The sequence below is a fragment of the Boleophthalmus pectinirostris genome, unplaced genomic scaffold (genome assembly GCF_026225935.1).
Source record: "Boleophthalmus pectinirostris isolate CB_2022bp ecotype Guang Dong unplaced genomic scaffold, ASM2622593v1 HiC_scaffold_20, whole genome shotgun sequence".
Taxonomy (NCBI): Eukaryota; Metazoa; Chordata; class Actinopteri; order Gobiiformes; family Gobiidae; genus Boleophthalmus; species Boleophthalmus pectinirostris.
This window is the reverse complement of record NW_026571153.1, coordinates 17304308-17326391: the sequence shown is the minus strand read 5'-3', so window position 1 is coordinate 17326391 and position 22084 is coordinate 17304308. Positions and strand designations below refer to the sequence as shown.

At 39.6% G+C, this 22084-nt stretch overlaps 2 protein-coding genes across 2 annotated transcripts in view; one reads left to right on the top strand and one right to left on the bottom strand.

Moving 5' to 3' along the window:
* Positions 1 to 15606, bottom strand: part of LOC129409857 (leucine-rich repeat and fibronectin type-III domain-containing protein 4-like) — a 39338-nt gene extending 23732 nt beyond the window's left edge. The window contains exons 1-5 of the mRNA XM_055156708.1: positions 15042 to 15606; positions 14804 to 14966; positions 9168 to 9338; positions 4982 to 5143; positions 1553 to 2281 (exon numbers count right to left, since the gene is read on the bottom strand). Of these exons, the coding sequence (XP_055012683.1) occupies positions 1553 to 2281; positions 4982 to 5143; positions 9168 to 9338; positions 14804 to 14966; positions 15042 to 15606 (1790 nt within the window). The remainder of the gene's footprint in view (positions 1 to 1552; positions 2282 to 4981; positions 5144 to 9167; positions 9339 to 14803; positions 14967 to 15041) is intronic.
* Positions 1 to 22084, top strand: part of LOC110159307 (pyruvate carboxylase, mitochondrial) — a 606539-nt gene that overhangs the window by 338117 nt on the left and 246338 nt on the right.

The following is a 22084-nucleotide window of genomic DNA, read 5'->3' as shown; positions in this document are numbered from 1 at the left end:
CATCTCATCAATAGTAAAATTATTAGAAATTTACTATCCAGATAACCATCACCAGCCGTGGATTTAACCACTTTTAACACTATAAGTATTTTTAAAGACTCCAATTTGTATAAAATTCCTGACTTGCTATAGCATGTCTTGTAATTCCCAGCCTCCTCTTCTTCACTGTCTGTTTAAAGTTCACACTCTTCAACAGTAAAACAAATTTACTCCATAAATAATCATCACCAACCATGGATCTCTAATGACTTTTCCACAAACCATTTTTTTGTTTGTGTGAAATACCGTGTACTCTCCCTAGCTCTTGCCATACCCAGCCTCCTCTTCCTCTCTCGCTGTTTAACATTCACTGCTTATGCGGGCCCACACACCTGTTGGCTGTGTGACGGTGACAGAGATGAATTATTAAGCTTCTGTGCCCCCCGCCCCTGTTATCTGTCAGCCCATTCAGACCTCCCCAAAGCCCCTCACCTGTTTAGGTACAAGGTGAACTGTTGCTAAGCGCCGATACCATGTCCAGCATAAATATTTCAGAGTCTAAAACCAGGATTTCAGATACGAGGGGCAGAAATTGTGACCGCGAGCTTTTCAGAGCTAAAGGAGTTTCAACTGCAAGCTCAGACTAGAATATTTTTTGCCTTTTGGCTCTTCCCTCCAAAAACTCCAAGAATAAATTGTCATTCAAGCATATATAGAGCTCAGTTTTTTTGCAAAGCTTTCACTAACTTTGCAAATTAGTTAGTTGTCTGGAATGTTTCACAATATGGCATTAACAGTCTGTCTGAATGGATGCATGACCAGTGGAGAGTAAAGACGTAACGATATCCTCTTGGTACGATATTATCACAATATGCATCTCATATTTTGGAGAGATAGGACATGTTTCTTCTTTTAAAATACCTGTACAAGATTTTGGTGAGAATTATTTCCGTCATAATCCCAAGAATTCAAGTAAAATACATATTGCTTTGTGTTGTTTGCACTGAAATGAATCATGGGATATGTAGTTTCCTATGTTTATAAGCTGTTGCTACTATAAAACCATGCATTTAAGCAAAATAACTTGTAATTCGATATTTTGTGACAGCCCATGATGTTATTGTGAGACTTTTGATGACACGATATTTCGGTTATTGTTACTTTCCTAGTGGAGAGGAGATCCAAGTGACTGTAAATTTTGTTGTACTTTGGTTGAATAATAAAACATCTGTAAAGAAATGAATGCATGATATTAAATTGCAGTACCGTGTTGTGGAAGAACCCAGTCAAAGGTCTCCATGGGCCGTCAGAAAAGTTACAGAGCACATGAGTGAGCTTGCCTCTCAACAGATCTGACCTCTAACTTGGTCTGGAGGCATTGTGGGGGTTGTCAAGTTTAATGCCATACTGTGGAACATTCTAGACAAAGCAATAACATCCTTGAAAGTTACCCAGTGTACCTTTAAATGGGAAACAGAAAATCGCTTTTTACCAATGACGACAAAGATGAGAAGTGAATGTTTGGTACTGATGGTGAAGGTTAAAAAAATACAAAAGTCAGATGTGCACTCACCTGTAGATGAGCGTCTCGTCTGCGGTGCAGTTGTATTGAATCTGGTACATCCACACAACATACGCTCCGGAGAGACGGCCCAAATCCCACCGAACCTGCGCTGAGGTGGACGTGACTCCCTGAACGCCCACCATCCTGCTTTCCTCCTCCTCCTCTTCCTCCTCCATACTCCCCCCATCGGACCGCTCGACCTCTGACCCCTTCACCCCTTCTCCCTCCTCCTCCTCTCCTGCGGACTTCTTCTCCTCGTCCACCTCTCCGCCTCTCCCCGCTCCGTTGTTGTTAATTCCTCCGTTTTTCCCCGTGCTGATATCCGAAGAGCCCGGGTCTGTCCGTAAAATTCCATTGGTGACGTTCCTGTTGGTTTTAGTGTTGGTATTCCCAGGGTTCCCTCCCGCTCCGCCCCTGTGTGGTAACGGGATGATTTTCAGATCCACTGTGGCGGTGGCTTCTCCCGCCGCGTTGATGGCGATGCAAGTGTACGCCCCGTCGTCCCGGGCAACAGTAACTAAGATATCCAGTGTGCCGTTGCTGAAGGAGCTGGTTCGGGACGTGTTGGCGATGATGCGGTCGTCGGGGGAGACCCAGTGGATCACCGGCTCTGGGTCTCCGATGGCGCGACATTTCAGGGTGGCCCTCTGCCCCTCCAGCACCCACAGCTTGTGAGTGTGGCGGGTGATGAGGGGGGGCTCGCAGGTGAACTCCTCCTCCGGAATGGACCAGAAATACCTGAAAATCACATAATATCAATAAGAAAATAGTAAAAAAAAAAAAAAAAAAAAGTGATTTGCTGAATATTGTGCTGGAAAATATATATTTTTTAATTAAATGTCAAACCAGGACTACATAAACTATTTGAAGAGTAATGTTACCTATAGTCACAACAGGATTTCAGAAATTGGATATAATAATTTCTCACATTTTTTAAATTTAGAAATGTAAAAGTTCTGAATCCATAATACATTTTGGTATCACTACAAACTAAATATCCATAAATGGGAAAGATGGCCTGGCCTGGGTAGTGTTGTGTTTTAGTTTTAGTTTTTCCTCGAGTTATGCAGAAAAGAGGGAGCCACTATGTTAAACTATGTTGTCATTGTGTCCTTAGGCAAGACACTTCACCCACATTGCCTAGTATGAAAGTGGTGTATGTGTCTGATGTCTGTGAAAAGTGCTATATGAATAAAAACTTACTCACTACTTACTTACTACTTACTACCTTTTACTTACTACTTCTTACTTACTTACTGCTTACTTCTTACTTACTATTTACTTCTTACTTACTCCTTACTTAGTTACTTCTTACTCACTACTTACTTCTTATTTACTACTACTTCTTCTTACTTACTACCTTACTACGTACTTCTTACTATTTACTACTTCTTACTTACTACTTACTTCTTTCTTACTTCTTACTTACTTACATACTTACTTGCTTATAAATAGCATGAAGAGAGACTTAATTCCTAATGAAATAATAGTTTATTAAGCATGATTCAGGTTTAGTAACTACTTAATACCCCAATCCCAACTCATAATCACTTAAATAGTTACTAAGCCTGAATCATTCTTGTTAAAGTATTTGTACATTGTTAAAGGTGTACTGTGTAACTTTTCCTGTGGAAGGTCCACCTCCTGCTTGTCTCCATAGATACGTTATTTCATTGTCTGGAATGTCCCAGTATGGCATTAAATATATCCACCTTGCATTTACTCAATAACATTGTTTTTATTGATCTAAACACATTGTTTTCCTTCTGTGAGTGGACTCGCCTCTCCACAGATCTGACATGTAACTTGGCCCTGGGATGTTACATGCTGTCGACGTAGAGATAAGTGTAATGCCATACTGCGGAGCATTCCAGGCAATAGAAGTAGTTGACGAACCCTCTACCAGACACCGTTGCACAATGCACTTTTAAGTTTTTCTTTGTGCTTTAATAAGGCTGAAAATAGTGTAGTTATTGTTTTAAGCAGAACCATAATTTTGACCTATTTTTTAAACACCCAAGGGCTAATAATATAAGGTGCAACAAAGGTTCACTTCTCCCATCCAACTGAGTTACAGCGGTGAACCATCTCAGCACTGCGGTTATCTGACAGGTCAAGGCTCACCTAAAGATCTACGCTCTGTCCCCGTCACATTAAGTCTGGAGTTAATTTGGAGACATGACTCAGACGTTTTTTTGTTATCTTCTCATTCACTCGCCTGCACACCAACACGCTAAACAAAGAGTAATTAATGCTGACGGTGATGACAGACGAGCAGAGCAGATGTTCATTTTTGTCCTCAATCTTTTGTTTACACCGCTCATTTCTTTTAAAGTACGAGAGCGTGACTTCAAACCACGCAAGAATCACAAGACCATTTAGTCCACAGATCTGTAAAACTGTTTGTGAAAATAATAATGAGCCACTGAAACCTTTGGGAGAGGTGCTGCTCTGGGACCGTGTAAGATTTGATAAAAGACGTGTTATATGACTGTGCTAATAAGTATCATGATGTTTTGTATGCTTTCTTCGCGTGTATTGTTTATTTCCGTGTGTTACAGTAAATGTGAGGTTGAGGTGTGCTTTATTGTGCCGCTGGGGAAACCTGTCAGACACAGTTATTTTACAAAGCATTTTAACTGATGGAAATCCAGAAGAAATTGTCCATGTGAAATTGGATGGCGGGACGAAGTAATTGATCAGTTTTGGATTTCATATTGCCATGTTAAACACCATACTCCCCATATTCTAGGATGGTATATATGTTGACAGGAAACACTGTTTTGATACTCTCTGTTGTAGAAATTGAGGACTGGCTGGCTTTTTCTTATTTACGAATGGGGCAAATCGTTCTCAAAATTTGTAAAACTATTTAAGATACTTGATTAGAAAGCAAGCAGCCTCGAAGTCCATTCTAATTCCTATAATGTCTAGTAATTATGTTTAAAAAGTCCTATATTACGCAACATGTTTTTATCCCTTTAGGCCATGTTATAATGTCACCTCATCAAAAACATACCTGGAGTTGTGTTTTGTTTCATTTTCACATGTTTGAGTAATCCTTTATTATTAGCTTGTCTACATCTCCAAAGCACAAAATGTTCTGTTCCACCTTGTTTTGGCAGTTTCCAAATTGGCAGTTTGCAAATTAACAGCTACCTTTTACCTTTTGTTTGGCAGAGATTGGAAATTCCAAGGCTGAAATCATCCAACTGATTCTAGTGAAGGTGTATAGAGTTTAAAAACACAGCGGGGCCCTTCCTGTGTCACAAGGTGGAGCAGAGTGTTTTCCCACTGATCCTAAATACGCAGGGTTTGTGTGAATGAAACAAAACACAACTCCAGGTATGTTTGAGATGAGGAAACAACATTATAACACAGATCAGAAAACTGCGTAATATAAATGTAATGACAGAAAAGCTCAAAATCCGGACTTACTTTCCAGCCAAGTGAAGGGGCGTTGCGCACGTCTCCATGTCGTCTCTCCTGACCAGCCTGCGGAGCCAGAGCAGCTCACAGTTACAGTGCAGTGGGTTCCCGCCAAAATTCAAGCTGATGACGGCGTTGTAGGGGGTGGGGCTTATTGCTCCTGTTTGGGACCTGGAAATGTCAACACACCAAGACAGACGAATTATTAAGAGGAAGTTAATAGAGATGTCACAATAACCCAAATATCGTGATAGCGTATCGTCAAAAGTCTCTCAATAATATCATGGACTGTCACAGTATATCAAATCACAAGTTCCTTTGCTTAAATACATGGTTTTACAGTAGCAACAGCTTATAAACATTGGTAAATACATGTCCCATAATTCATTTCAGTGCAGACAACTTGAAGAAATATGTTTTTGACTTGAATTATTTCGATTATGACAGTAATAATTCACATCAAAATCTTGTCAAGTTATTTTAAAAGCAAATAAGTCCACCCAAAATATCGCCAAAATATCATGAAATTTGGATATCGTTACATCCCTAGAAGTTATGCTTAGTTACTGTTGCTATGCACTCCACTAAGAAATACATAAGGGATGGAAATGAGAAAAGCAACAAAACTATTTAGATTTGGCTAATTGATGTGCTAACTTGCCTTTTTTTTTTTTGCTGTATCAATCATTTTTTATAGTATAATTTATTAAAAGTGCACTGTGTAACTTTTTTCTGTTGGAGGGTCTTTCTAGCGCTCTTATTGCTTTGCTTGAGATGTTCCACAGTTTGGCATTAAACAAATATATCTCTTATTTATTCAATTACAACTACGGTAAAATCATGCATTATTTCTGTCAGCAGGTCCACTTCTCCACAGATCCGACCTGTGACTTGGCCCTAGTTATGTGGCCTGCTTGCATGGAGATAGTTAAAATAAAAGCCATACTGTAGAACATATCAGGAAAAACATGGAGTCAAGCAGGTGGTGAAACCTATCAGAAAAGTTAAGCTGTGTGCCTTTTAGAATACTTATGGAATTTTTTAAAAAGTTTTTTTTGCTATTTTTTTACAGTTTTGTCAATGGAAAGGCAGCAAGAAATGACATAACTAAAACTACACAATCCAGTCAATGTTATAACTGATTAATTTGTTTTGATACTGGCATAATCAGTTGCGCAATGTTCACTTTTTGTATGGCAGAAAGACACTGGGTACAGGTGTTTTTGCTTTGAAAACAGTAGGTAATGAAAGAGTTGATCTGAAAAAGAAAGAGGGCAGGAAAAAAACCCATTGCGCCACATGCAGAGATAAAAGCACCTAGATACATACAACCAGCCGCGATTTAGTGGCACTCAATCAACCAGTCAATCATAGAATTACATGGGAAGGCAATGCTCTTTTGAATCTGGGACTAAGATGTGCCAATAGAAATGACTAAAAATGACATAATTGCTTTGGAGACTTGGTTCATAATGAAAAGCGCGGTTTATTAAAGGTGCAGTGTAACTTCACCTACTCCATGGAGATGTTATTGCTTTACCTGGAATGTGCCGTGGTATGACATTAAAGATGCATTGTGTAATTTTTTCTGGTGTCTTCCCACATATCTGACTTGTAACTTGGCCACGAATATAGAAAGATTTAATGCCATACTGTGAAACATTCCAGACAAAGCAAAAACATCTCCATGGAGAAAAGTTGCGCAATGCTCTTTTGAATCCAAACACAACTAGGACACATGCCAATACTCAGTGATGGAAACAATACTTTGAAAATATATTTAGTGACCTACTTTAAAATGTATTTTGTAACGCACTCTGATACATGGGCCAATCACAGTACTGTATTCTGAATATTTAGAATATTTGGAATACTTTTACATCAAGTTGTATCATGTGATAATGTAAAAAACATGAGCTATAATTACAAACAACGTAATTTATGTCCAATTAGAAACAGAAAAATGACACATGTACGCAAAGCAAAATCTGTGTTTTCTTTTTTCTCACGAATACTGTGCAGTTCAAAGCCAAAAGGACATGATGAAGTACCACCATGTATTCTTTTAACTGTATACTGGAATACAGACACTCAGAATTCGTACTCAGAATCTGCATTTTCGGTTCATGTATTCAGTTACTTCACAAAACCCATAATAAATGACTAAAAACGACATAATTGCCTCTGAGATTTGTACCCGTGACAGAAAGAGTGATTGAAAAACGTTGTTATCTCTCATTACAGGTTCGTGCGTAGCTTTATCTCTCTTCTCCAGTCTCTACTTTTTACCATTCAACACCTTCCCTGGTCAATTTGTCATTCGGGGTCTATAGGCCGCGAGCAGTGTGGCTGGAAATCTCACTTGTTCTGAACGTGAGTTCATTTATGCCGTGTCACAGCTGGACTCTGAGATATTTCTGTTACTCTGAGCGGGGTTGCCAGATAGTCACGTCTATACCCTCTTTGTAATTGGCATCTGTTTGGACAAGGCTGTGGGCAGGTAATGGCTGTTATGTAAGGGTTTGATGTTCTGAATGTGAAGCTTTCAAACACTACAGTTTATACACGAATCATATATGAAAAAGATAAGTTAGATTAAAGAAAGAGCGTTTTTTTTTTTAACATTTCTGAATCAAAAGAGATGAAACAAAACAGCAAATTGATGCCTGGATAGCTCACACATGCATAAGTAATAAGAGGCCTTCAGAGCAGCACGGGACTTACTGATTGATGAAATTAAATTATTCCATTTGAAATCTCTTAATTTGTACTACTACTATTTTTTTTTTTTTTTAAGTGGTGGTAAACTACATGATTTGGTTGTTTGTATTTTTATCTCACAGTTTGACATAGTTTACTTCAAACACAAATAACAATATGAAAGGTAGCAGGTATGTTGCCTTCATTGCTGATGCATGAAATTAAATAATTCCACTTGAAATCTATTTTAATTTTTACTGCTTAATCATGATTAAAGCTGGAGTACCAAACGTTTTTGAATAATGAGTATCCTTTTGTGTTTTCCCCCGAATTTCCCCTTATTTCTGTATTAAATGACATAGTATTAGTAGGAGTAGTAGTAGGAGTAGTAGCTGGAGTAGGAGTAGTAGCTGGAGTAGGAGTAAGTAGGAGGAGTAGTAGTAGTAGTAGTAGTAGTAGTAGCTGGAGGAGTAGTAGTAGTAGTAGCTAGTAGTAGTAGTAGTAGTAGTAGCTAGTAGTAGTAGTAGTAGTAGTAGTAGTAGCTGGAGGAGTAGTAGTAGTAGTAGTAGTAGCTGGAGTAGTAGTAGTAGTAGTAGTAGCTAGTAGTAGTAGTAGTAGTAGTAGTAGTAGTAGCTGGAGTAGTAGTAGTAGTAGTAGTAGTAGTAGTAGCTAGTAGTAGTAGTAGTAGTAGTAGTAGTAGTAGTAGTAGTAGTAGTAGCTGGAGGAGTAGTAGTAGCTAGTAGTAGTAGTAGTAGTAGTAGTAGTAGTAGTAGTAGCTAGGAGTAGTAGTAGTAGTAGCTGGAGTAGTAGTAGTAGTAGTAGTAGTAGTAGTAGCTAGTAGTAGTAGTAGTAGTAGTAGTAGCTGGAGGTAGTAGTAGTAGTAGTAGTAGCTGTAGTAGTAGTAGTAGTAGTAGCTAGTAGTAGTAGTAGTAGTAGTAGTAGCTGGAGTAGTAGTAGTAGTAGTAGTAGTAGTAGTAGTAGTAGTAGTAGTAGTAGTAGTAGTAGTAGTAGTAGTAGTAGTAGTAGTAGTAGTAGTAGTAGCTAGTAGTAGTAGTAAGTAGTAGTAGTGGTAGTAGTAGCAGTAGTAGTAGTAGTAGTAGTAGTAGTAGTAGCTGGAGTAGTAGCAGTAGTAGTAGTAGCGGGCATGTCCTTTTTTGTTTTCTGTAAATAGTTAAACTCCATGATTTTTTCTTTGAATTGCTGTCTCACAGTTTGTCAGTGTATATAGTTCCTACACAAATAGTAATATATAAAAGGTGGCAGGTAAGATGAAAGATTTCAGAGTGAAAAACCCCTGCAGATGAGACAAAAGCAGCAGACAGTGGGCTAAGTCTCTGTGTTGCACATTTCCATAAATAATGAAATGCCTTCACAGCAGTACAGTACTTGTTACGGTGCCAGCGGCTCTTCCCTGACTCTGCAGTCTACCTCAAAACCACACTATAAGCCACTTCTTAGAGGAACATTTGGAAGAAAGGCCAATCTTAAGCAGTACCTGGCAAAGAGGGGATCAGGCGGGAGGGTGCGCAGCCTGTTGGAGGTCATATCGAGTCTTGCTAGCTTATACAGCTCCCCGAAGACCCCCTCCGCGATGTGGTCGATCAGGTTATGGTCCAGGTTGAGCGTGTGCAGACTGGCCATGTTCTGAATGGACTCCCAGGGAACTCTGAAAGCAGGAGAGAAATTAGTCAGATATTTATTTCCACACATTGCTTTTCAGAATATTTTAAAGCTAAATCAGGACCAAGTGAGGACTAACACTGGCAAATGTTTTGAAAATCACATATTAAATGATCCTAAAACTAAATGCTCATTTGACCAAGTACTAAAAAAGCCACATTCACATGACACAAATTAATCTTTCCTGAATAGATTTAGAATGATCTTGAGCTGTATCAGAACAAGTATAAGAGCACAAAGATGATTTTACACCCATGGGCGACTGTGGGATTACACAAAGAAAATGACATTATGTTGTCTAAATAGTAGTTTTATTATAATTGTGGTATCAGAATCAGTATTGAGTATCGAGTCTATTCTTTGGTATCGAAATAGTTTGAATATTTAGAATTGTGACTAACACTAACGAGAATCAGCGAAGAGTTGGGATTCAATCAGATGCAACGTAACATTTAAATAGTGATTCTAACATGCAAGAACAATGCTTAGACAATCACAATGAGCACACACTGGTCAATTAACATCAGATAAATTGTTTTCCAAGCTTAGATGTGCACACATTTTCCAGAGAAAAACCTAAACGTGGATTAAATCTGTTGAAATAAAGACCTAAAGAACTCGAGTGTGAATGTGAACTCCAGTTTGTGGTCTGAACCAATATAGAGCCTCATATTAACCTCTACTGCTGGGTTTCACATATACAGAGGGGGCAGTTAAAATTGGTATTGTTAAAATGCAGGTTTGTGTTGTAATATGGTGAGTTCTACAGGTCTAGTTTAGTGATAAAAATGATCAGATTCAACATTTGCACATTTTATCTTTGTACCTTGGGAATATTTCTCTGGAGAATACAATGTAATCAGTTGTCTTTCAGAAACAGTGGAAGTCCATAATATCACAGCGAAGTGAGATGGGCCTCTCTGATGGCTATCCACGAGGACACGCTTGCCCTGTCACTTACTGTTAACATGTTTTCATTCATGCTTCTCTTCTCAAATTAGGACTAAGCAGAAACTAATAAGTTTTGACAGACAGCCACAACAGATGCTTATTTTCCCTCTCAATCCGCCTTTCCCATTCCATCTGCGAGCCGCTGCCGTTGTCATTTCGAACTCAATCTCAAAAGAAATTGAGTCATAAGCGAAAAAAGGTGTGAACGCTCAAATATAATAAACAGACATCGAATTGCGGAGTGACATTTTGAATACTGTCTTTGAAACGTAAAGTTGCGCTGTGGAACTTTTCTAGTGGAGACGCTGCCACTTGCTTGTCCTCATGGAGATGGTTTTGCTTTGTCAAATGTTCCAAAGTAGAGATTAAACAACATTACAGGTCAGATCTATCGACGCTATTCACAGAGAGAATTGTTGTATTTTTTGAAAACACCTGTAATGAATAAATGCTAGATAGATGTGTTTATTGTCACTGTGGAACATTCCAAAAGCAATGATATCGTCATGGAGACAAGCAGGTGATGGACCCCCCCCCCGCCAGAAAAGTTGCACAGTCCACCTACACCGCTGCATTAAGGCGGTGTAAAAGGTGAAGAAGTGCCATTGTTTTCTATTTTTTTTTGAGTTCAAAACATGTTAGCTTTTCGTGATCTGAATCACAACAATGAAAGGGAGAAGAGGAGAGCTGTGGGATATTAATAATGGCTACAGCAAACAAGCAGATGGCCGGTCTCTTTGTCTATAGCGTGTCTCCTGACAATGGACCAGTGAGGCGAAGCGATGCTGTAATGACTTCATTAAATGGTGCTTGTGGTTTAGATCAGACCCACACGGTAAAAGTATAAGTAGGCCTGTCAGGATAAATACTATCTTGACTACAATACATAAGAGATGGGATAATCATTTTTGGAGGTCAGTATTTACCGTGGGTACTTCTTCTTTGTACTAGTGGGAACATTTTGGTTATTTTATTTGTACTACAATAAGATTTGAGCCATAGAAGGTTGACTTATGAAATTCTGTAACTCATTTTAGACACAAACTATTTACTTAAAGATGCACTGTGTAACTACAAGTCAGATCTGTGGAGAGGCAACCCCGCTCGCAATCATAATACTTGTTTTTCTAAGTGTCGTGGAGCAATAAAACCACTTGCAATTTAATAAATGTAAGGTAAAGCTGTGAGAAGAAAATTCAGTTTGTCGACTGGACAAAAGTTAGTTTGGTTGAAGACGTTTTGTAGCTCATCCAAGCTGCTGCTTCAGTTCTGGTCAGACGCTGGTGGACACTTCCTTATATCTGCAGGAAGGAGCTAACTACCTAAAACTAACACACCTACTTGTTTACAGTTTCTGTTAGTTAGTTTGACCTATTGACCTGTACAGGGTGTGGGGTCTAATTAGCAGAACAATTCATGGCCATAATGGAGCTTCCACACCTCTGGACCCGACCTGGCTACACCTGTTGTTCTCTTGTTTGTTTTGAATTAGGTTTGAGGATGGAGTTGTAAATAGGAGATAGATGGTGTCTGAGTCTCCATTTCTGTTTAGAGAAGGATTCTCTTTATTAACAAAAATGGCTTCTTTCACTCCCCTGTGTGAAAAAATGCATAGCACACTCAGTTGGCCGATGTCCAGATACCTTTTTATCAACAAAATAAGGTTTCGGCAAAAAAAGCCTTCATCAGATATTTTTCTTGTCTTGGATCACAGCACACAAAATGGTTGCCAGCCCAGGTGACTATATACCCCTTCAATGAATGGGAGGTCCCAAAGTGAGGTCACCCAGTGAGTTCAGCCCTCTGAACTCACTCAGCTGTGGTCCAAGACAAGAAAAATATCTGATGAAGGCTTTTTTTGCCGAAACTTTATTTTGTTAATAAAAAGGTATTTGGACATCGGCCAACCGAGTGTGCTATGCATTTTTTCACCCTGGTCTGACTGCTCCTTGCATTTGCACCTCTTCAGGAATCTTGGTGTGCGTTTTCTGTTTCTTTTGATTCTTTCACTCCCCTCTCAAACCAATTTTTCTCTCTGGCTAAAATCTGTACCTCGCTGTCCTCAAATGAGTGGCCTGTGGCTTTTAAGTGGAGATGCACAGCAGACTGAGGTCCACTGCTGCTCTCTCGTCTGTGTTGGTACATCCTGTTGTGAAGTAGCTGTTTAGTTTCTCCAATGTAGCGTTCACTGCAGTCTTCACTACGCTGAATGGAGTAGACCACATTGCTTTGTTTGTGGTAAGGTAAAGCTGTTTAATGTCATATTGTGGAGCAATGACATAGGAACATAGTGCACCTTTAAGTGTTGCATTCATTTATTTATTGCGGCTCATATTTTTAACAATATTGTAAATTTAGAATACTTTTTTGCGGGTAATTCTGCTTTATGGTTTGGTTTCAATATTAGCATCTATATTTACTTAAAGGTGCATTTTTGTAACTTTTCTGGTGGATGGTAAGTCGCCTGCTTGTCTCCTTGGAGATGTTGCTGCTTTGTCTCCAAATGTTGTATGCCGTTAAACTATCTATCTTATATTTACTCAGTTACATGTGTGTTTATTTACTTGAAAATCATGCGTGGAGTGGGCTTGCCTCTCCACAGATCTGACCTGTAATCTGGCCGTTTGAGCTTACTTGAGATAAATGTAATGTCATGCTGTGGAACACTAAAAGTACCGCAATAACATGTCTACCGAAAAAAGCATCTGACTGACTCTCCACCAGTAAAGAATGCACATTTTTAAGCATTATATTTCTCTTTGAATTGTATGATCAAGATGGGCCTAAATCTGAAACAGGATTTTGTAAAAGAAGGACATCTTTTTAACACGCTGATAATCATTGTCCTTTGCCATGTGAGTGAATGGACTCAGTTTTAAAAAGCGCGAATGTGAAAGTAGTAGTTGGTGACCTTGGATTGTGGCTTTGACTAACAATGATAATGGAACAACTTTAGACCTGCCTATCTGCTGGAAAAACTCAGTGTGGAGCTGGACTTTTGTTGCCCATAATTGTTCGTCTACCCCTGGCAGCTGCTGACCTTCACCCTGCCCAAAACCGCACTACAAAATACAAGCGCATTATTTTTCCAGTCATTTGTAAAAGAGTCAATGAGGTCTTATTTTCAACCACAAAGCGTAAAGAAGTGCGAAGTGTGCGCTAACCCGTATCCATAAAGGGCAAGCTGCAGATGCTTATGTATGCATCATAAAAATCCCACTATTCTTTCCCTAGACGAAAAGGTGTTTGGACAGCTGCCCGAGTGCTTTTAAAGGTACACTATGTCATTTTTTGGTAGAGGTCCGTCACCTGCTTGTTTCTATGGATATGCCATTTCTTCTGCACTGATGCAAAACAGTGCGGTGCGGGAAACTAAATATGAGTGTCAAGTAAAATATACAAATGATTAATGTTTGCTTATCATACATCATTTGTGCTGTATAGTTTATTTGGCATTAATAAAAACATTTTAAGAAGCCTAAACTTGTGTATGTGGTCTAATCTTGCGCACATTTTAAACAATTCCTCTTCATGTTTGATAGAGCTTATGAAAGCGAACATGCTCAATTTGGGGGATTTGGCAGCGGAACATTACAGTTCTTTGTGGGCAGGAGTGGGACTGCACAATGTGTGTGCGGGCAGAAAATTCTGTCCCGTGCAGACCTCTATTTGATGGACCCTCCACCAGGAAAGTTATTTAATGTTCCTTTAAGGGAGACAAATGAAATGTTTTAATCACGGTGACAGGCTAAAGCGGCTCTCTGTGGACAAGCTCTGTAAAGGTGATTGGTGGTGAAAGGCTAATTAATATTATCATGTCTGTACTTATTATTTTGTCCGGTGACTCAGGCACTGCACGACATCTTAAATGGCTCCATTGTCCATTGCGATAGATATGAGAGGACCACAGTATACTGAGAGACCAAGAAAAAGGAGCACCTTACAAAGACCACGGGCCTGTCTTTCAACAACTGAAGTCAAAGAAAATTAGGACCTCATCAAAATGGATTCACTTTCAATTTTCAGAGCTTTTCATCCTCCTAGCCTCAGCAGTTTGATTTGCTGTGTTTGCTGACTCGTGCTCACACAAGGCCTTGCTGCTAAGAATTGTATTTTTGTTTTCCGTTTACCCTTAAGACCCAAGTTCTGCTACCTTTTAGGTTTTTTTTTTTTTTTATTATTAAACATGCATATGACAGGTTAGGATCATTTCACTAAAACATCAACATCATAATATTTCAGATTCAACAAAAAGTCTTGCCTAACTCACAGAAAGAATGGAATCCCTCCAGAAAAGTTACACAGTGCACCTTTAAACTGCAAAAAAAAATGCCTTACTTGTGTGTAAATTGGCTCTGGATTTTGGATGGAACTTTCAGTATTGATGACAAAAGGAGAGGTATTCCATTTTAGAACTTTTTGCACTTTTCTTCTCAGTGTTTCCCTACAAACAGCAATTGAACTGATGTAAAACTACAATATATACTGTATTTTAGTTACCTTTTCAAATTGTTGTAGGACATGTCGAGGTCTTCCAACGTAAGGAGAAAGTCATCGAACACTTGGGGTGACACTTTGACCAGCTGATTGTTGTTGACTATCAGATGTTGCAGATTGATCAAACCCGCTAAGTCCCTCGGCCCTAGCGTCGTCAAGCGGTTACCTGGACACAAAAATCAACACTGTTATTGGACTAGCATTGATTCCCAAAGGTCACTATGCTACGCTTTCACTTTACCATCCAGATGTAATGAGCGGAGACTCTCGAGATCCGCAAAGGCCATTGGTCGTATATGATGGATGGTATTCCTGGACAAAGTCAGGTCAACCAACCCGGTCATGTTGGCGAAATCGCTACCCCCGACTTCTGTAATGAAGTTATCAGCCAGTCTTAGCTCCACTGTCCTCCTGTCAACATTGGGGGGGACGAATAGTAATCCTTTGTCCGCACACAGAGTACTTAAAGACTCCGATAAGTTTCGACATACGCAATGGAACGGGCAAGTGGAGACCATGCCCCAAGTCTCGCCCGCTCCAATCAGGGATGGCAGTAGGCAGCATGTGACCAGCGTGAGCCAATGGAACGCCGGGAATGTGGCCAAGTCGGGAAGTGTCCGCCGTGTAGTCCGTGGGCAGGCACAGTGCAGGAGGTGAGAAGAAGGGGAGATGAGCAGAGTCGGATGGAGGGATAGCTGGAGGATGCGCGGCGAGGTTGGATCGCCTTCTGGGCTTCTTCCCCGATGGAGGTGTGTGTGGGGCCGGTGTGTATGTCTGCGGGGGGTGGGGGGTGGGGGCACAGGCATGGTAGAGCGCCTGGCAGTCCACAGACCTAGAGAATAGAGAAGAAGAAAACCACAGTCAAGACATTTTATTTGATGGTAATAACTACACGTTTAATAGGTTTAAAGGTCATGAGCTTTTAGCCACTGTCACGTCATCAAAAACAAACCTGGATTTGTGTTTTGTTGCATTCACACATGTCTGAGTAACCCTTTATTATCGGTCTGTACTGTACTGAGGTATTTTTGAAGTTAACGTCTACATTTTACCTTTAGATCAGTAGAGATTCCAGGGCTGAAATCCCCCGAAATGATTATAAAGGTGTATGAAGTTTAAAAACACAGTGCAGCACTTCCTGTATTACCATGACATGATATCACAAGGTGGAACAGAGTGTTTACCATCTGAGAGAACTCAAACTAAACTTGTAGGATGTGTGTGTTAAACTTGTTTGAATGAAACAAAACACAACTCCGGGTATATTGGAGGAAATCTTATAACAAATCGTAATATAGGCCCTGTAAGCATTACCAAAGACATTCATATTGACTTAATTCATAATGAACCCATGACTCAGGCTTAGTAAGCAGTTAATACCCTAACTCATGACTATAATCTTTTAAAATGTCTGTGTAATCCCTCAGTCGTCCAGGTAGGATCCACGGCAAAAGAAAAATGGACAAAATCAATTGGACAAATCTTTTTTTGACCAGAACTGAAGAAGCTGCTTGGATAAACTGCGAAAGCGTCTTCACTCAAAAAAACTTTTGTCCAGTTGACAGAATAGAATTTTTCTTTTGCATCATCTACTAAAGTACTAAACCTGAATCATTCTTGGTAAACCATACGTCTGTTGTGAATAAAGTCTTTCTTTGTGCTTTGTATTTTATGGTACTGATGGAAGTTGGAAATTGAGGACACCATAATCGGACAATTCAGTAATGTCTGTCTGTATGTTTTTCGTCGACATTTTCCAGAATCAAGGCGTTGCTTTTTAAAAATCTCACTATATTACTAGTCACATTGTAGGAAATCTTTGAAGACTTTGGATAGAAACACTGGATTAATTTGGTATGTATGCTGAAAACTAATAAGCATCCACAGTCCCTAGGCAGGTAATAACACAAGTGCAATATAAAATCTTAACACATCATCACTTTTTTTAATTGATTTTAACATTATACAATGGCAACAATTTAAACAAACCAAAAATAAAACAGTCCCACATCCCACACATCATGCCAAGTTTTTTTGAAGAATAAAATGCACTGCAGACTTGCCATGTCAACTCCTTTCTGAGCTTTTAGAACCAGTTTTGTAAGAGTTGTCTGAAGTGTGATTTTGGTATTTTTGCCGCACAGCCTTCCACCTACTGAGACTAGACTTAGCCTGAACAAATGGCCATCCTCCACACCAGCGTGGGCTAAGGCCTCCTCAGATAAGCACCTCACCATTGTTGCGTCCACTTCACTAAAAAAGTAGCTTGCATACTATTGTGATTCTTTCCTACAGACTCTCACGGCCCCCTTCACCGGTACTGCTCGCCGCCAGCATCAACATCCCAAAAGACAGCCGGTCCCCATGGTAACTGTTACCTAGAAACCCCTGAGCGCGGATTAGGCAGGTGTTATATCATACACAGCTTTCTTAAGACTCTGGGTCAGGCAAAACAAAGTGGGTCAGGATCCTATAGTCATTTCTCCAAAGCTAAAATCACCACTCAATTATGCATGATAAAGATTTAACAATTATAAATGAGAGATCTATGGAAAATCTGATATCGCTGTGGTAGATTTGGAGAAAGTTAGAATATCGAGTGTATTCCCTATAATAAAAACTATTATAAAACTATCAAAAAAATGAGAACATCCTGAAAAAGTTCTATATTTTTTGTCATTCATTTCAGAAAGTCTAACAGAGACTCGTGACACATAGAGTGAAGCTTTCAAACTTTTATTTCTTGACATTTTTTATGGCTTACAGATAACGAAAACCCAAAATTCAGTGTCTCAGAAAAATAGAATTGGTCTAATATCAGTATATTTTGGCATAATCTAAAAAAAATATGTAAATCTTTCTGTGTACTGTATGCAGACGCAACTATTGGGACATGCCCTACTTGTTGTTTTTCCTCTTGTTGACATTGCAAGCTCGATGATTCAATTCAGGTCTATCCTAATTTCCAACCCCTTTCCTCCTTCCTCCGTGACCGAAATATTCTACAGTTACACATGCAGGAAGTCTTACCCCAAGCCCCGCCCTATAAAAACATGTATAGGTGTCAGGATGACTCACGGGCCTGCTGATTGGCATTCATAATAGTCGTCATAGCAACTGTACCCTCGGCGGAGTGACAGCGCGTGTGTTGGAAACAGTCGGAGGCGAGCGGGGAGCGCAGACAGGGAACTAGACAGTGACTCACGCACTGATATAGCTGGAAGATGACTGTATTTATATGTTAAGAATTTCGGAAACTCACAACGCCATAAGCTCTGTGATTATTCTCTCATAATTTATGCAATGAAAAGCAATACTTTGACAGATACACGTACGCAGACATCTCCATACATCACGCTGAATTGAAGGGAGATGCACATTGCCAGGCTCGATATTTTCCATTAGTAACTCAAATAGCTGAAGCAAGATAGGCCTCAGACATCGAAGCAGCAGTAATAAAAATGTATTCTGGTGTATTCGCTCCACACTTAACTCTGATGTGCTTCCAGTAGCAGTTTTGTTTAGTACACGAGCACCTAGCCTGTCCTGAATCTGATCCTGGTTCGGCCTGAAAACATCAAGAAACATACAGTACTGCGAGTGTTTTTGCAAAGTGTGAAAAAAGCTGTTACAGAAGAGTGCTTTGATATATGCAAATGTGAGCAATTTTGGGTTGGATCCAGATCAGTGTTAGATCTAAGGTACAAAAAACATCTCTGACTGGAAAATAGTGCAAGAAAAATAGCTCTGAATTAGAAGAGGTTACTTTTTCTGGTTTGGGCTCCAAGATTTTATCATTGCAAGTTGGAACTAGCTCCTTGGTAAAAACCTTTGATACATTCTTTAACATATATACAGTAATTAATTGTTTAGTAAATGCTAACAAAGTTTTTATTCACAGATTGTTTTGAGTGACATGCAGTCTAAAAATACCCATAGCGCTTTATTTATTTATCACTTTAGTGCGAACATATAACTGCTGAAGTCATCACTACACAGATCTTAGGTTTGTGTTGAAAAGAAGGACTGTGGGTGATATTGTAGTAAATTTAAATTACATATTTTGGGGGAAATTATCAGAATCACTCCTAAATATCAGCCTAACAATACCAGCGCAGCTTATCTTCCATTGGTTGCTTTGGATTCTCAACAATCTGTATCACAATGGCATTGAAAAAACATATCGGTCGATCTTTAACATTTACCATCCTTTCACAAATCTAGCAGCTGCAGAAAATATTCTAATAAAACATCAGTCTGTCTTTTAGGTGCATTGTTAACTTTTCTGGTGGAGGGTCTGTCACTAGCTGGTTTCTCTGGAGATATGGAGTCATTGCTTTGCCCTGAATGTCCCACAATATGACATTAAACTAGCCTGATTAATCAGACGCTTTCACTGTTGTAGGAACCGTCTGACCTCGCAGCATTAGAATTTTTTCGCTCGATGGTAGGTGGCTACTTTTTTTTAATTTAAGCAATCACTGCTCTTTGGTCGTGACGTATGTAATGCGCCACTAACAAGCCTAACTGATATATTTGGCTTTTCCCAAATCCTATAGGAAGAAGGACAATAACGTCTTTCCCCCTGATAAAATTCAACAAACATTCTCTTTGTTCCGACTTTAAATCCTCGATCTCAAGATGTCAGAATGTATGGCTCTTCGCTGATTGGCTGGTGCCCGAACTCGCACTCCCAGGGCTTTTGCAAACCATCTAGTGTATTTTGATTACTGACCTAGTCGCTGGAGAGAAATGAAATTGAATGGAGGCACTAGGTGGCACCAGCCTGGCTAACATTAAACATCTCTACCTTACATTTATTCAACTACAGATGGTTTTACAGCTCAAAATGACCTACAAAAACAGGCATTCGTACTGTGAGCAGGGGTGCCTCTCCACAGATCTGACCTGTAACTTGGTCTGGTTTGGTCCCCTTGATGGTTTAATACCATAGTGCAAAACATTTCCATAGAGAAAAGCATTTGAGTGACCCAGCACCAGAAAAGTTACACCTTTAAGTTAGGCCAAGTTGGTGGTCTTTTGTCTTTTAACTGTACATGTGTGACTAGAAACATAATAATAATAAATTAAATGCTTTTGTCAATTATAGTGTAGTACCAAGCGGGCCACTCCAGTTTCCTGCCGTAGTGTGCTAATGCTCCCACAGTGCTTTGCTTTTCCGGACCAAAGTCAATATGCTCAAACACGCCACACTCCTTCATATGACCTTTATCTGCTTTTGCCTCGCCTCATATTCTCACTCGAGTAATAACCCACCAGCTCCGCAGCCATTTTCACTTTATAATTTTCACACTTTCAGTTTTCCAGGCATGTCTGAGCCCCCATCTTATTCACCCTTGACTAGTCCTCTATTCTTGGGTGAGGTTGATTTCAAAAAACAAAAGCGAAACTATTCACTCCAATTGGGATATGTTTGGTAGTTGTCGACAGCTACGTAATTTTGAGCAATAATTTTGTTATTTCTCCCACCATTTCAAAGACATGCTCGTGAATGTGTGACTCTAAATGAGCTATTATGATAATGGTTTTTGGGTGCAATCCAAATTTTGCAACCTTATTGAGAGTAAGATAATGAATTAAATTAAGCTATTAAATGTTACAACAAGCAATTTTATTTCACACTAAATTTTAATCTTGGCCCATTTTCGTGATTTCCTGGTTTAGCTGTGATTAGGCAATTAGCTCACTGTAATGTTCTTGCATAGGCCAATAGTCTATGAAATATTAGGTATCTATGAGGTATTAAAGAGCACTATGTAACTTTTCTGGTAGTGGATACGGCACTTGACAGTCTCCATGGAGATGTTACAACTTGGCCTGCGATGTTGTAAGATTAAAATGACCAAATCCACAAGTAATTTATTAAAAGGTGTTTTTATTGCTCATTATTGCATTTTCACTGTGCGCTGGGTCGCCACTCCACAAACCTTACGCCAACCTGCTTGTCTCCATGGAGATAAGTTTACTGCCATACTTTAGAACAGGGATCCCCAACCCCCGGGCTGTGGGTCATTTGGTACCGGGCCGCAAGAGTGCCGAAACTAAACCAGAACTAAAACCAGGACTGAACCAGGTCTAAATAGGACTAAACCAGGACTAAAGGACTAAACCAGAACTTAAACCAGAACTTAAACCAGAACTTAAACCAGGACTAAAACCAGGTCTAAACCAGGTCTAAGCCAGGACTAAACCAAGACTAAAACCAGGACTTAAACCAGAACTTAAACCAGGTCTAAACCCAAGACTAAACCCAAGACTAAACCAGGACTAAACCATGCTGCCCAAATGCCCTGGTCCACAAAATATTGTCGGACATAAAACCAGTACATGGCACAAAAAAGTTTGGGGACCACTGCTGTAGAACATTTCTGGCAACATGATAATATCTCGACAGGGGTGTGCAAAAATATCCAAATATTGTTATATCATATAGCTTAATGTACTGATACAGTATCGATACCGTGGGCTGCTATATCGATTTTTTTTTTTCTTTGTATATATTACTAAATGATTTTGTTACAGAGCTACAGTTTTGTTGCTCGTTTAGAGGAAGGAAACTCGTTTATGCGATACATTTGACATTTTCACTGTTTTAATGATTAAAATGTTTGTGTTTCATATGAACTTTGCACAAGAAGTGGTTTAACTAAGCCTATTAGACTTTATTTTTTACTGAACCGTATCAAATCGATTTGAAATATATTGTATCAGATTGAAAGCGCACTGTATCGAGATATGCATCGTATTATGACCTATGTATCGTATCAGCAACTTCTTAATGATACCCAGCCTTACTCGACGGAGATTAGCAAGTGAAGTTACGAGCTACTAGAAAAGTTCCATAGTGGATCTTTAACCATAAACCGTACCAAGCATTTCCATATGATTTCCTCTATAGTAATCTGCTTGCATCTGTACCTCACAGTTTAATCCCATAGAATGTTTGAACTGTACATGCTGAAGTCTTTTGTCCAGTCCTTTCTCCCTGCTCTGTTTATCTCAGTGCTGTGCTATCTCTCCAAATCCATCTCTCCATCTTTGCTCACCCCATGTGTGCCTCCAGGTGCTCCGTAAATTTCCACGATTCTCCCCTTTTCTTTATGTCCCCTCTCCTCTCTCCCTTTGTGCTCTTGTCCGCCCTTGAGGCAACCTGACGACAATGTTATCAGTCACCACCTCTGCCTCCTCACCTCCTCTCCTCCCTCCTACTTCCTACTTCCTACCACATTGTATCCTTTCTCTCTCCTCTTTATCGCTTCATGC